Source organism: Lithobates pipiens, unplaced genomic scaffold (assembly GCF_037356315.1).
Source record: "Lithobates pipiens isolate NorthernLeopardFrog02 unplaced genomic scaffold, aLitPip1_a1.2 Scaffold_8, whole genome shotgun sequence".
Lineage (NCBI taxonomy): Eukaryota > Metazoa > Chordata > Amphibia > Anura > Ranidae > Lithobates > Lithobates pipiens.
This window is the reverse complement of record NW_027507903.1, coordinates 309,602,138-309,618,712: the sequence shown is the minus strand read 5'-3', so window position 1 is coordinate 309,618,712 and position 16,575 is coordinate 309,602,138. Positions and strand designations below refer to the sequence as shown.

The 16,575-nt window shown below is 39.2% G+C and overlaps 1 protein-coding gene across 1 annotated transcript in view; it reads left to right on the top strand.

Moving 5' to 3' along the window:
- The window catches only part of ABLIM3 (actin binding LIM protein family member 3), a 419,647-nt gene that overhangs the window by 351,816 nt on the left and 51,256 nt on the right, over nucleotides 1-16,575 (top strand). The window contains exons 10-13 of the mRNA XM_077472736.1: nucleotides 932-1,087; nucleotides 4,811-4,940; nucleotides 6,518-6,616; nucleotides 8,193-8,243. Of these exons, the coding sequence (XP_077328862.1) occupies nucleotides 932-1,087; nucleotides 4,811-4,940; nucleotides 6,518-6,616; nucleotides 8,193-8,243 (436 nt within the window). The remainder of the gene's footprint in view (nucleotides 1-931; nucleotides 1,088-4,810; nucleotides 4,941-6,517; nucleotides 6,617-8,192; nucleotides 8,244-16,575) is intronic.

Here is a 16,575-nt window from a genome sequence, read left to right as displayed (position 1 = left end):
CCAACTCCAGTATAATTGAAACTGTTTAATTAACCTTAATGCCCTGTACACACGGTCGGACCTTCCGACCACAAAATCCGTCAGATTTTTTCCAACGATTTTGTCCAAAACTTGTGTTGCATACACACGGTCGCGCAAAGTTGTCAGAAAATCCGATCATTCTGAACGAGGTGATGTCAAACACGTACGTCGGGACTATAAACGTGCCAGTAGCCAATAGCTTTCGTCTCTTAGTTTAGTCTGAGCATGCGTGGTACGTTGGAATTGTCTACACACAATCGGAATTTATGCGATCGGATTTTGTTGTCGGAAAATTTTAGATCCTGCTTTCAAACTTTGTACATCGGAAAATCCGACAGAAAGAGTCCGATAGAGCCCACACACAATTGGATTTTCCGCCAACATAATCCGATTGGACTTTTTCCATCTGAATTTCCGACCGTGTGTACAGGGCATTAAAGGAATTTTCTTTTATTGAAGTAAAAATGATATAGAGTAACTTCATATTAAACATTTGGTTATAAAAACAGCAGGGTCATATTATTTCATTACACATAGGTTTGTAGGTATCCACGGCCATAACTCGTGTGTGTATGTACTCTATACAGTATATAATATACGGTATATAATGACCTATCAGCAGTTGATTATATTGTAAGTGTGACTACCATTGACAGCAGTGTGGTACCTGTTGCCGACTCTGTACTGGCCATATAGTGATGTTAGATCTCATCCAATCGCAATCACATTTTCTCCTGCATGTTTCCCTGACTCATGTATACTGTATATTGTTGACCCTTTCAGCCATATTTAGTGAGCAGAATTCCTCTTCTTGCAGCCCCGATTGGGTACTGTGAGAAGGATTCTCTCTGGAAATATGGGCTCTTGTCACCTCTTCTTTTTTCCCTTCTTTTCCTCCTTTCTCTCTCAGGCTAAAGTAAACAATGAGATTCTAAATTACAAGGACTTAGCTGCTCTTCCTAAGATTAAAGCAATCTACGCAGTGCAGCGCCCTGACCTCATTTCTTACGAGCCTTATAGCAGATACACGTCGGATGAGATGCTGGAAAGATACAGCTATGGGGAGGTACAGAACCAATATTAGTCCAATGATGCTGCTTGCAAACAGCCTACTTCCTGCCATGCCTTTTTTCTTTTGCCATTGACTACATAGTTCTACCACAGAGAAGGTTTGGATGTGTCCAATTGTTGTTAACCTACAATTCCTAGCCTGTGTTCCGTCAGATTATGCGACCCGTCAGAATTTGTTATGGAAGTGACATTCCATCGATTCCATCTTGCTACACCCCACACTCCTCCACAGTAAGATACACTGAGAGGGGGGCAAGCAGACATCTTGTTACACTCACCAGAGTTTTGCATTTTACAGTTATTTTTAACAGGAAACTGAGAATATATGGTGAGTATTTTTAAATCCATCGGACTGTTTACATGTTGAATTATAAAAGCAGCTGTGTTCTGTCACATTAGCAAACCTGTGAGATCAACAGGTTTGCCGCTGCTTTTAAAATTATACATCTATACAGTTTGTCGGATTTCTAAATACTGTATTTCACGTCATAAGCTCCATTTCCTTTTAAAAATAACTGTGAAATGCAAAACTCCGGTGGGTGTAACAAGATGTCTGCTTACCCCTTCTCTGTGTATCGTTACTATGGAGAAGTGCAAGATGGCGGCGACAGAATGTCAATTCCGTTACCAATTCTGATGAGTCGACATATCTGACGGAACACCTGCTGCGCTAGCCAGCAATGACCTGACATTCAAGCATCCTAAAAGTTGTACCTCAACAACAACTGAGTAGAACTATGTACCACTTGCTATTCAGTGGTTTCTGTTGTGTTTGTATACATTTCTCGGTCATGAAAGCTAAAGTATAGACTGATAAACTGGGAAGTATTTTAAGTGGAACTTTAGTCAGAAAGTTGAGTCCTGACAGATCACTTCAGGCTGGCCCCTTTTTCAGGCATAACCATGTAAAAGATTAAAAATAAGTGCCGATACTGTTTAAAATCCAGCAATGCACCGGTTCATCCTGCTCTACACAGCCTCAGTAGTCCTGTATTATCGGCACTGTTTTCCGATAATCACTAGAGGCCGATCTGCTGTCAGCCTGAATATTTACTGCTGAGAGGGGAGTAAACAACCGGAATGTCACAGACCACATGGAGGGAACACGGATTAGGGAAACAGAAAAGAAAAGCAGGAGAGGTGAAGAGACAAACTCTGCTGCTGATATTCTCTCTTTTCTGTCAGAACTATGACCTTCAGCACTGTAAAGCTTCTGTTACCCTTCCTCTCTAGCTGATCAAGGACATACAGTCAAGTAAGGAAAATTTAACTGCAGAAAATGACATATAGTTTTAGAAACTAAGGCAGACCATACATGGTTAATTTTTTTTCGCTCAACCAGGGGGTTAAATGAAAAAAAATTAAGCAATTCCCAGATCCGCACATTCGAGTTGGATTGGGGCATCACTTCCTCTGAGCTATTGTATTCTGACAGCGGGGAGCCTTCCCCACCGGAAGAATACAATGATCAGTGTTGCCGGCAATAGCCCGACATGCTGTTTGTAGATCAACATGTGTACATGTCTAGCCCATGCATGGATAGAAATTCAGCTTCTCCCTGCTGAGACTGGGAGAAGGGAAGAGATACCAATAAGGAAGTCACTGCATTTGGCTTTAACAAAATGGTGACCCCCAGCAAGAAGAAACAAGCAATACTGGAGGAAATTTACAGCACACATGTATTTTGGCAGCATAATTATTAATGTGGAATATATGTTCTATTGTTAAAGAACATTAATTGTTATCAAACTGCAAGGGGTAAAGTTCTGCTTTAAAAAACAAACTTGCATAGCTGTTTGTCCAGCAAATCTGCTGGTACTTTTGTTCTGTGCATGTGAAATGTTCTTCATTGATGAAAAATAGAGTGGTTTGGGGAAATACAGCATTAGGGCAAGTAGCTGGGTCAGATCAGTATTTATTTCCTGTGATCCTCAGCTCCATCTAGATTTTGCCCCATTCACACATAAAGAATATACCAGTCATTTGCTAGATAAATAGCTATGCAATTTTTTTCTATAAACACACCACATTTCAGTATAATGATTTATTAGCTGTAGCCTAGGGTCTTCGTGACTGTACTTGCGGTGTTTCGGTGTTGTCTGCAGTGTACAGCTACCTTTAGCTCTATGAGCTTGAGGGCTACTAAATCTCTTGGTTTTATTCCTGAAAATTGAAGACAAGGGAAATTAGATATTTTATCATCAAGCCTGCATTAGAATGTAGATAGCAAGACTCTGCTTTCACCCTCAGTATATTTCATATAGTAAAGGGAGTTTGTGCTGCCACAGTAGAACTACACTTTATTATTTTCTATGTACCCTATCAGTGACTAGCATTCTTCTAGTGCAGAAAAACACCAGTCACCACAATATGTGTGAATTATCTCAAAAGGAAGCCTAGATGACCTGTCTGCTTCGTAGTGCTGATTGTGTCCCTGGAGGTTTTTCCTCACTGCCTGTCTGGGTGACAATTTCATCAATGGAACAGGAAGTGAAAGAATATCTCTGCAACAAGGCCTCAGACTGCAATGATGTAACCAAAATTGAAGTGTGACACCACTGTTAGGCTTCATGTACAATAGCAGCTCCTAAACTTGAGTTTAAGAGCTTTTTTTTCCAAAGCTCCAAAACTCAACTCCATAAAAGCCTATGTGTCCATGTACACATAGGCTTTTAGCAGAGTTTAGGAGCTGCTGAGGTTAGGTGAGCTTTAGCCTCCCTCAACCTCCGTCTCCTGAACACAGAAAAATCGCATTCAAGACAGGAACGTTTTGACCGCCAGCCACGGAAAACGCGGCACAACTGTGGCAAAATTGCAGCGCGGTTTTGCGTTTTCCCGCAGCATTGTAAATATAGGCAGGGTGTATATGAAGCCTTAAGAGGTTTATTCCAATAAAAGTCAGGGTGACTCTTTGGATTGTCCTTCTGATATTTATTAGAATAAATATGAATCTGGACCTCATAGCAGTGGTGTGGCGCTTCAATTTTGGTTATATTATTGCAGTCTGAGGCCTTGTTGCAGAGATTTTCTTTCACTTTCTGTTCTATAGCCAGTGAGGGAAAACCATCAGTGACACAATCAGCAATACAAAGCTGACAGGAGATCTAGGCTTCTTTTTGAGATCATTCACAAAATTTCAATTTCCTTTTTTGTTACATTACACTACAAGCCAAAGGAGACCACTAAGAATCTCTGGGGTTGTAGAAGCAGCCTGCATAAGAACCAGATTATTTGCATAAACATCAATACTTTAAGATAGCAAAACTGATTCTGCACTATTTTTCCATTTTCCTCAATAATCAGACTGCAATTATAAGACCTAAAGGGGTCTTATAATTCTTAACTGTACCCAAAAACAAAAAAAAAAAACTGGAGTTACACTTTATATTTGAGCTTCTGTCCAAGCAGGCAATGGAACAGAATACCGAAGTGCATTCTGCCATACACGTCCAATATCCTGTGTGAAGCAATATGGATGCATAATACATAGGTGCCCTCCTAGGAATCCTCATCAAAACACTGATACAGCTCTGAACGGAGCCTTACATGGCAGAGAAGACAGGTCACAGAGGCAAATATTACTGGATCCTAAACAATTGTAACTTTTTGGGTGGTTTTTCTTTACTTCGTCTTTTTAATGTGTCACTGTTAATTTCAGAAATTATACCTCATAATGCCAGCCAGGTTCTAATTCAGTCTCACTTCCTGCTCTCCAAAGGATATCTATGAAGGAATGGATCTGCGACAGAGGAGGTCATCCAGCCCAGGATATATTGATTCTCCTCTTTATAGCCATCGAGATGTTTCCCTCACCATGCCTCGCTCCCCACAGCATTACTACATGTCAGGTATGTTGTTACCTCCTGTTAGTACTCTGTAGAGATGAGGAATTGATTAAGATATTCATAGCAGCTCTCCTTAGAACATCAAGCTGATAGGTAACTGGATATTGATCAGAAAGATTCAAGGTCCAGTTACATCTTTGCAGTGCATTTAGCATATACAGGTTAATATGTGTTTGAATGGGCTGTCATGGACACACCAAAACACATCAAAAAGTTGTCAGAACTCAAAGTATGTACTGGAAGTGCGTGCTGCACATTGCTCTACACTTCAACACATGTCCATCAGCAAAGTGCATTGTATATTCAGAATTAATGGTACTGAAGTACACATTGTAATGCACAGAGCAGTGCTGCGTATATGTGAATATTGTCTAAAAGAAGCCACATTTTAACATATTTGGGTACTTACATCACCATTCTTAGTCCATAGGTCAACATTTAATGTGCCTTCACTTTTCCTGCTAAGATGTTAGAACTAAAGATACCCAATGGAAAATGATTGCTCAATAAGTGCCAAAAGAATTAAAGGTTTATGTTTGAAAGGTTTAGGCAAGATATCAGGATAGCAGGTCTGATTGTACACATCAGGCAACAACCGATCTCTGTCATTGGTGAATAAATATTTTCAACCCGAAATATTGTTTCTTTTTCTTGGATTTTTTTTTCAACATACCAAGTCAGGTAACATTTAGAAACAATCTTATTCTAGGTGCCTAAGATGATATATCTATCATATTACATGGCCACTCATACCCGAGTATGACCAGCTTGAACCATACACCAGAAAACAATTTCATTATGTGATACTGAGAGTTCAAGTAAACAATGTTTATATTGCAGTTACTTTTAAAAAAGAATGAATCCTAAACCTAAGCAGGATGACATAATAGTTATTTTAATAAAATTTGCTTAACTATACATAAATGATTAAAGAACTAGTCATAAGTTACAAATCTACGAGCTGTCATTTGTTGGGTCAGTTACTTGAGTTAGCTGAATGTTCATTATTATTTTTCTTATTTTTTTTGGACAAAAGGGAAAAAAGCATTTAGCATTTTTTTCATAAACAAATTCAACAAACTATTCCCATTGGTTTATTTTCCATACAAGGTTTATCAAAAGACAGCTAAATCTTCGTTGTGCTGAACAAAATGTTGACCTGTTTATAGTTAAAGGAAGATATTGTGGAGGTATAATACCAGTCACAATTCTTTCTTTCTATTGACACATTTGACTTCGGCAGAATGCGTTTAAATCTAATGCTGGATTTAAAAGTGCAAATGATAAACTGTTTAATTATTCTTTTACTATTATATATTTTTTTGCCATTGAATATGGTAAATACCGACTTCCACCTTCATAACCTCAAGATGGCACCAACAGAGCTGTCCCATCTTGACTGTGATGTTCCTCTAAATCTTGGCTCCTCACTGTCTCTGCTTTTCTTCTTTTTTTTCTCTTACTTCTTGCTGTATATTCTTTCCTCTTTGCTTCATTTTTTTTTCTACTATTCTTTTGCACTTTTTTGAATTCTCTATTTCATTTTTTTCTTCAATGCATGTCCATAAACATTCTTCCAGGCACAGAGAGTGGCCGTAACTCCCCTTATTATAGCCAGGTAGATGTTCGTTGCTCCACACCGACCCTTTACCAAGCTCCACGGCACTTCCATATTCCAGGTAGGAAAGCAAGAAGGCCCTTTGGAAAGTAACAGTGAAATATGACCTTTCTTTTAACCGTTTAAGGGAGTTTCCTCTCCATGCATTTATATGGTTGGACCCAGTCTCCAGGTCCTAGTCCTAAGTAGCAGCAGGTTTCATACATGGGTGGTCAAAGTCCTTCCTTTTAAATGTAATAACACACAACATATGTGTATTAAGTAAGGCAGTGCAAAGTGCAACAATGACTATAAAAGACAGTAACACCTAGGAACCAGTCAGAAGCCAATTCATTGGAGCTGGGCAGAAATGTGTTCTGATAACTTCATCTTTGGTAATGCACTTTCAGCACCTGTGAAGCAAACTCAAACTCCCTTACAGCAGTTGTATTACTCTTTTGCTATATGCTTCACTGAGTCTTTGCAGTCACTGAGCACCACAGGTTCATTACTACATCAGGGTTCAAAACTTCATACTGGCACCACCATCTTGCCAATCCTGAAGGTGTTACATGGGATGGATTTTCTGGAAGTCAGTAGGAGCTTCTCTACCACAGAGACATTGACCTATGGACAATTCCTGCTGCTGCACTTCAACTCAGTTTTGATTTTGCGTAGGGTCAAGACTTCATGGAGTTCACTATAAGTCCTGTGTAGGGGTTACTTGCAGTGGTTCCGTTTAATTACAAAACAGGTAATTACTGCATATGATAATTTAACCTATGTCTATAACCTTTTTATCCTGAGCACAGGTACACTTTAAAGGTCATATTTCAGCATTTTAAAAGATGATTTTTTTACTATAGCTTACTGCTCATTGTTGCATTTTGCACTATTAAAGCCTTGGGGATCTTTGTATTAATGTCAATGGTGAATACCCCATAGGGCCAACATTCCTGTAGCACATGAAGCAAAGAAGCTTAATGTCTAGTCTGCTGTTCCCCAGATTAAGTCCTCAGAGCACACCAACAGTTCCTGTTTTTCAGATCTCCTCACACAGCTATAGGTTAAATAATCTTTATATCGTAACTAAGTTATCATACCTGTGCTGCTACTAAAAGGTCTGGAAAACATGTACTGTTAGTAATTGGGGGCAAATGAGGACCATATTTGAGAATTACTAACCTAGGTTATAGCCACATCAGATATGGGCAGTTGGCCATATTGTATCAGACATTTTGTTGCACTCTTATATACGAATGTGGTGTTGTAAAAATAAAATCTGTGCAGATTTGTTGCGTTACCTGTATGTTCCATCATACCACACAGTGGCACTTCCCACAAATATTCAGCACTGGTAACCTCACACCACAGTATTTCACAGTACACATCACTCTCTAATTGGTCCCCAAGCTGTATGACTAGTTTATATAACAATTTTGACTCATTTACTTCATTGCTCACAACTTCAGCTCACCTAATTTCTGTTTTTTTTTCTGCCACTCACCTCTGCTTGTCACCTCTCTCACGTCATGACTCTGTCTTGTGTGATCGTTGTCTCCTGTACTTCCTCTCCTCTCTGAACACTCCCTCCTTCACTTTTCCTCCTGTCTTTTTCCTCTCTCGTTCTCCCTTTTCCTCTTCCTTTATCCTCACAGCCGTTGCAGAGAGTAACATTTACCGGAAACCGCCCATCTATAAACGGCATGGTACTGTTCAATCCTGTAGCATGCTGCACCCTGTTGTGTTGCGTGAACTACAGTGATCAGTGACTGGTGTTGTATGCTTGATTTATGTTTAATGCTTGCATTCTACTCTGTAGAATCTGCATGTTTAATGTGGGTTGCATGCTTTAGCTTTAGTAGGCTAAAATGCCTCTATAAAGGGGATTTAAATAAAAATTAACCCTGCCTGTAGTCGAGGCCCTCACCTCATACAACCTCCTAGTAGGCAACCATGAACCCCTGTGCTACTGTTGCTTTGTGGACTAATTTGCCGTCAAATTAATGTCATTTGTAGAATAACCAATAGGAGGTGCTCTGTAGTTTGATTTGGCTTCATTGGCAGCAAGTAAGGTGGAATTTTACGGCCCGCCACATCTGTATCCATGGTGGCATGGGGTTGTGTAGTGGGAGCACAGTGACTGGCCACTTCCATCACAGTGGCCAAGTTGTTACCAACAGCTCTCGGCCATGGCTTCTGATCAAGATCCAATGGAATGGACTCCCAATCATGTGACTGCTGTGAGAGCCAATCACAGCTGCCAAATGATACAGAAGCAACACTATCTTCCAGGCATTAAATCCCAACACAACTGTTAGGATATAAGCCACACGGAGTGAATTGTTTTCATTTAGCCAGTTGTCTAATAGACTTGTATTGTGAGAAAGCACAACCATAGCGTGTACATCTAAAACTACAAACTATACATAAAGAGTTTTTTTTTTCTAACATATCACTTAAAAGGAAGAAAGAGAGTTGCTGTCCATTATAAAGGCCACAATAAAGATTTTATTGATCCATTTGGTGCACAGACAGATCCACCTGCCCCTCCAGCATTCTCAATTGTAGTCCCTACAAACCAGTGTTAAGCAGAGGTCTGGCCCTCCAACCTGCTGCTAAGAATGCTTTAACAGTTTGGTACAGCTAATAGAAAGTTAACAAATTAAAAAAAGAACCCAGATTTAATAATGTGCATTGTAGCCTGACTGCACCATAGTAATAAAATCAAAAGTTTCAATTGAACTTTAGTATTATGCTGCAATTTCATCAGCACAAAAAACAAAAACCTGCAACTGTGTGATGACAGACACTCTTTGTGTTATCAAGGGTTCTTAAACAGATAGAGAATTTCCTGTTTTTCTGGACTTTCTTTAAAAAAAAGGTAATTACATTTCAATTAATAAAGACATGAGAAATAGTAAATCTATATTGACTGCTAACAAACTAAAGTGATGTTAATGCTTTCATCATGGTGTGCATGCTTACTTCCTTTCCCCTACAATGCAGTGCTTGGTGTCTAAGCAGCTAATAGAAAACTGTTATGTGGAGGGCATAGCTGCACGCCTAACCCATAGAATTACTGCATTTCAAAGACTTTGTAATTGCATTGGATTTTTTTTTTGGGGGGGGTCCCCAGCACCCTGGGGAGGTAAACTGCACTGTGCTTATAGAATGTTCATGAGCTCAGCAGGACTTTGCTAGCAGTTATTACAAGTCTACATTACCTGCTCTTTATGAAACATGGGAAAAATTAGTCTTGAAAGATTTTTTTTGTCTTTGTTTTTGAAGCTGGTTTTTGATATTATGCAAATCTGATATCTCCCGATCTAGTAGATCGCCAACATCCATAATCTTACAAAAAATCATTCTCATGGGACTTTTTGGGCAACGTGTATTACAATTATTCTCATAAAATCATATATCTTTATTATATCCAATAAAACTTTTTAAAAAGTATAAAGTAACAGCTGATATATACAAAGTGCTTATGAATTCCACATGGGTACCCAAATATCCCAAGCTGGGGACAATCATTATATTATTATTATTATATGTGTCTTCATTTATTAGATCCCTTATAATGGGATTCACCCAACATGTTTCAATTGCTCTTCCTCAGGGATGATGGGTGGATTGTATAAATTGCACTACAAACCATACAAAGAACATCAACAGACTGTATTAAAAACAGAAGGGTGAAGAGAGCCCTTGTTTCACAAAACCAGTCGGTCACAAGAACCTTCCCAATAGAAGAGACATATGCACTTTGAGGCTACACAAGTACGATAACTCCAGTTTGTGCTAAGTCGCCATCAGTTCAGATCTTGTCAAAACAGTAGTGTAGAGGTCAGTGCTGTGCATATGCCTCTTCTGTTGGGTGGGTTCTTGTGACCGGCTAGTAGTGTGAAATGAAGGGCCTCTTCAGGCTGGACTGATGGAGACCTGCACAAGCTGGGGGTTATCTTGCTCCTGTAACTTCAGGGTGCAAATGTCTCATCTGTTGGGCAGGTTCTTGTGACCGGCTGGCATTGTAAAACGAGGAGTCAATTTGCACTTTTGTTTTTAATACAATTGGCTGATGTTCTTTGTATGGTTTGTAGTGCAATTTATATGATCCACCCATCAACCCCTGAGGAAAAGAAATCAAAACATGTTAGGTGCATCCCATTATCGGGGATCTAATGAATGAAGACACTTATGAGAATGATAGAATAATTGTCCCTGGTTTGGGATATCTAGGTATTCATGTGGAATGCATAAGTACTTTTATATATCCGCTGTTACTTTGTATTTTTGTATGAGTTTTATTGGATATAATAAAGACATATGATTTTTTTTAAATATTTGAAATACATGTTACCTAAAAATTCCCATGGGAATTAAGTTGATTTCATATAAACCATGTATCTATAATCTGTCAAAGATGGGGTGTGGCCAAACACAGGTCCTAACATTTTTAATTCTGCTAGATGTGGATGAGTGTAAAGTAGTATACAGTAGACCTGCTTTTTTTCTTAAATTTCATTGGGCTTGTTGTGTAGCCAGTTTAGATACAATATTGCTTAGTGCAGTTTATGCTTAAGCAGTGTTCGATCTTAGCCTCCCTTTTTAGCCTTTCCACCTTATGGAGGCAGCATGCTTCTGTGGAAAATGAGCATGTGGTCTGGGTTAATCCTCATTCTCATTGTGTTATAACCTGTAAAAGAAGAAAAAATGTCTGTCTAAGCTTGTGAAATGTCAATTGCCTTGCAGTGTGCTGTGGTTTGGTACATCCAGCATGTAGAAATGATATAAATAGTAAGTAGTGTATTTTTTTAGTTTGTTCATAGTGATATAGTATATAACAGCAGTAGTGTTAGAAAAATAAATAAAATGATTACTGATAACTAAAATCTGCATTACCTTGTGTCTTCTCTTCATTTTTTCCTTTGTCTAATGCCCAACCGGTTCTGTGTCATGGTGTAAGTAAGAGCTTTATTCCATTTATTTATTTTTTTAAGTATGGCTCATGTCCAGCTGCTTACTTACAGATGTGCTGACCCTTGCAAACTGAAACCACTTACTCAGCATTTTCTTGCTCTGTGTAATTCATATCTCCATTGACATGTTTCCAGTTAACACATGTCACATGTGTCTATGTACATATTCATCAAGTTTATTCAGTAAGGCAATGAAAAGTGGAAAATGTTGGAATTGGTGACCAAGGGTTGCTGCTCTTTTCTCTTTGTCTTATTAAATTACCAAATGTATATCATTTTATGTGTTCTACATTTTTTGTATGTGTACATATAGTAATGCTGATTCGTATTAGGTTAAGCCTCATACAGAATTATTTAGGCTAAGAAAGTGTTCTTTAAAGCCCAGCTGAACCCTCCATTTAAAGTGTTATTAAACCCAGGACCCTGCATTCACTATATCTGATCTCCTACAGTACACAGAACATGGAAATGCTTTTAATTTTAGTAAATATAAACTGATAAACACCTTTTCTCTGCAGTAATTAGAGCAGTCCTGTGACTTCTATCAGTGTCCAGTCATGCACTGGTTAAAGTTTGTAGGAGGAGTTTTCTGACTGACCTATGAGACTGTATGACCCCTGACCCTCTGTCTGGTCAGTGCTGATTGGCTCTGTGTTGACCACTCACACCCTGCCAAGAAAAGAAAAAAAACGTTCTAGCAATACACACCAAACTGAGTATGTGTAGCCTGACTCCATAGACTCTGTCTTATCAGAAAATGATTAGGAGTCAGTGGAAGAAGGGGAGGATCAGAGAAGACAGGATCAAACAGCCATTTTACACAATGCGGAGGATTAACCCCTTAGGTACCACAGTGAGTATAACAAGTATGCGTTACTGCATATACACACAGATTTAACTTTTGTGGGTTTAGTAACACTTTAAATAAGTTAAATACATTCCAGGTACATCAGAACCTGTTCACAGTCTCAGTTCCTTTCACCCTAAAACAGCCAAAACTTGAGTAGACATCATGTCCCCTGTAGAGTGGGACCCTTTATGTCCGTGGGGAAGCAATAATCTCATTGCAGAGGTCCAACACACCCCCTGCTGACTCAGACCTATAGCTCTGAATCAGCAAAGCTTATGTTCCTCGCTGATTGGAGTGTTCTGACTCTGAGCTGAGTCAGCAAGGGGATGTGTTAGACCTCTGTAAAGGGACCACTGCTTCCTCGCAGAGAACAAAAGTCCCACTCTACAGCTGCTGGCCTTTCTACTCAAGATCAGGCTGTTTTTTGAAGAAAAAAAAACTGTTAGCCCCTGTACACACGGTCGGAGATTTCCACAACCAAATCCGTCGGATTTTGCCCGCCGGATTTTGTCCGTCGGATCTTGTCCGAAACTGTTGCATACACATGGTCGGACTAAGTTGTCGAAAAATCCGATCTTTCAGAATGTGATGGCGTAATTTCGTTAGGATGGGACTACGTTCAGGCTAGTAGCCAATAGCTTTGATGTAGGAATTTGATCTGAGCATGCGTGGCACTTGGTCCAATCAAAATTCTCTACACATGATCGGAGTATGTCCGATCGAACCAGTTGGTCGGGAAATATTTCCAACATGTTGGAAAATTGGGTCCGATGGATATTCCGATGGAATTAGTCCGATGCATACCACACACAGTCGGATTATCCAACAACGCGGTCCGATAGGACACATTCCGACGGATTCTCTGACCGTGTGTACAAGGGCTTAGACTTTGCACACCTTTTTAGTGCATTTAAAATGTATTTTGTTGATTTAAACTGAAAGTTCAATTGGGCTTTAAGAGCCAGGCCAGTGCTGAGCCAAAGAGGGCAGAACACACAAGCAACTAAGCATTAATGAGGAAATAGTCCTGCAAACTTTTTAATATGCTGGTCCCATAATATATGAACTAAGCAATATATCTACCCAGCTAAGAGCTCTATAAAGATCTGTGGGGTTGATTTACTAAAACTGGAGCCAATCAGCTTCTAACTTCAGCTTGTTCAATTAAGCTTTGACAATAAAACTTGGAAGCTGATTGGTTTCTATGCATAGCTGCACCGGATTTTGCACTCTTCTGCTTTAGTAAATCAACCTGTTTGTGTGTGTCTAAAGAGTCTTGAGATATTGAAGGATGAAGAGACATGGCAAAATAACCTTATGTAGTCTGAGGCTATTCAACTATGGAAACTCCACAATACGTTTATTACAGGGAATGTACTGTGAGCCAGAAAGTAACATGAAAAACTACAGTAAATATCAACCATAGTAAATAAAAGTTAAAATTTAATATTATTTAAACATGTGTGATTTGTTTTGGTACTAATAGAAATTCAGATGAAATTTTCATTATTTGGAGATTCCGATATATATCTGAAACAAATTATCCAAATTTAAATTCAAAAATGAATTTGAATTTGAAAATAAATTTGAATTCAAATTGGAAAATAAATTTGAATTCAAATTTGAAAATGAACTCAAAAATACATTTGAAATGGAAATATATTGCAATAAATACAGTAAGGTAAAAAAAGAAAAGTAAGATGATGATTCCTACTTAGACTGCTTTATAGAATAGAATAGAAAAAATGGTAAATAATAGGATAAAACAGAATAGAAAATAAAAAAATAGAATATTCATATTCAAATTCAATTCGAAAATAGGGAATACACAAAACAAATATAAATATAAGAAACAAATTCGGTAAACAAATCATTCTACACAATGAATATGATAAAAGGAAATTATTAACTTACCCAGATAGCAAGCAATTGTGTGCAAGTTTTAAAATTACTTTCTAAGCTATTGCTAGGCTTACCAGGCTTCACAAGTTTGTTGCACAATTGCAGCAAGTCTGCATTGAATGACTCAATGATCAACTTTCTTTGCAAACATTCTGCAAGTCTGCTGCAAGTTCTGGTTCAGTTATGTTGTGCAATAGTCCTCCCACCACAGGGGTCACTGTGGCTGAATTTTCATGCTAGAGACTTACAGAGCTCTTGCTGTAGACTCATCAGTGCAACTTTGCTCTTGCTAGAGACTTGCCACGCAAATTTGCCACAAATTGGAAAAGTGTCAACTAGAACTTGTGCTTCAAGTGCTCTGCAAGTGTACAACTTGCCAGTGAAACTGTTCAGCAAGTTAACAAGACTTACAATTCAACACTGCCACGAATTTGTGACATCTTATCTTTGCTATCTGGGTAGCCACTTCAACTCTGGAATATTTACCCCCCTTCTTGATCAGGCAATTTTTTGCGATAAGGCACTGTGTTACTTTAACTGACAATTGTGCAGTGATGCCACGCTGTACCCAAATAAAATCTATGCCCTTTTTTCCCACAAATAGAGCTTTCTTTTGGTGGTATTTGATCACTATCCAATAAAAAGTTGAAAAAATCTAATTTCTTCATCATTTTAGGCCAATATGTATTCTGCTACATATTTTTAGTAAAAATATTATAGCGTCTACAAAATATAGGATATATTTATCTCCACTTTTATGGGAACTAGTGACGCTAATACACTGCCACTGTACTAATTAGACTGGCTGGGAAGGGGTTAACATCAGGGGCAATCAAAGGGTTAATTGTGTGCGTAGCCAGTGTTTGTGTACTGTGTGGGAGGTGCTTTTACTAAGGGAAGAAATGGATCCTTGTCGCTGCTTTGCAGAAACACAGGATCCATTCCTTCCCTACTGACAGAACGGCAGACTGTCTTTCTGCCTCTGTAATGATCGATCAGCGGGTGCCGGCAGACATCAAGACTGCAAGACCCGCTAATCGGCTCCTCGTGTGCATAATCACAGCGGTGAGCGAGCCACGGGCAGCGTGCATTCGCGCCCACTAACCAGAAGTGCGGGATCATGTACAGTGAGGGAAAAAGGTATTTGATCGCTTGCTGATTTTGTACGTTTGCCCACTGACAAAGAAATGATCAGTCTATAAATTGAATGGTAGGTTTATTTTAACAGTGAGAGACAGAATAACAACAAAAATATCCAGAAAACGCATTTCAAAAAAGTTATAAATTGATTTGCCTTTTAATGTGTGAAATAAGTATTTGATCCCCTATCAATCAGCAAGATTTCTGTCTCCCAGGTGTCTTCTATACAGGTAACAAGCTGATATTAGGAGCACTCTCTGGACACCTGTCCACAGAAACAATCAATCAATCAATCAGATTCCAATCTATCCACCATGGACAAGACCTAAGAGCTGTCCAATGATGTCAGGGACAAGATTGTAGACCTACTCAAGGCTGAAATGGGCTACAAGACCATCACCAAGGAGCTTTGTGAGAGGGTGATAACAGTTGGTGCAATTACTTGCAAATGGAAGAAACACAAAATAACTGTCAATCTCCCTCGGTCTGGAGCTCCATGCAAGATCTCACCTCGGCAGCTGGGACCATAGTCACCAATGAAACAATTGGTAACAAACTACACCGTTAAGGAATGAAATCCTGCAGTGCCAGCAAGGTCCCCCTGCTCAAGAAAGCACATGTACAGGCCCGTCTGAAGTTTGCTAATGAATATCTGAATGATTCAGAGGAGAACTAGGTGAAAGTGTTGTGTTCAAATGAGACCAAAATCAAGCTCTTTGGCATCAACTCACCGTGTTTGGAGGAAGAGGAATGCTGACTATGAACCCAATCATATCATCCCCACTGACAAACATGGAGGTGGAAACATGTTTGAAGGTGTTTTTCACCACATCAAAGGGATGATGAACGGGGCCATGTACCATCAAATTTTGGGTGAGAATCTCCTTCCCTCAGCCAGGGCATTGAAAATGGGTAGTGGACGGGTATTCCAGCATGCCAATGACCCAAAGCACACAGCCAAGGCAACAAAGAAATGGCTCAAGAAGAAGTACATTAAGGCCCTGAAGTGGCCTAGCTAGTTTCCAGACCTTAATCCCATAGAAAATATATTGAGGGAGCTGCAGGTTCGAGTTACCAATTGTCAGCCTCAAAACCTTAATGACTTGGAGAGGATCTGCAAAGAGGAGTGGGAAAAAAATCCCTCCTGAGATGAGTGCAAACCTGGTA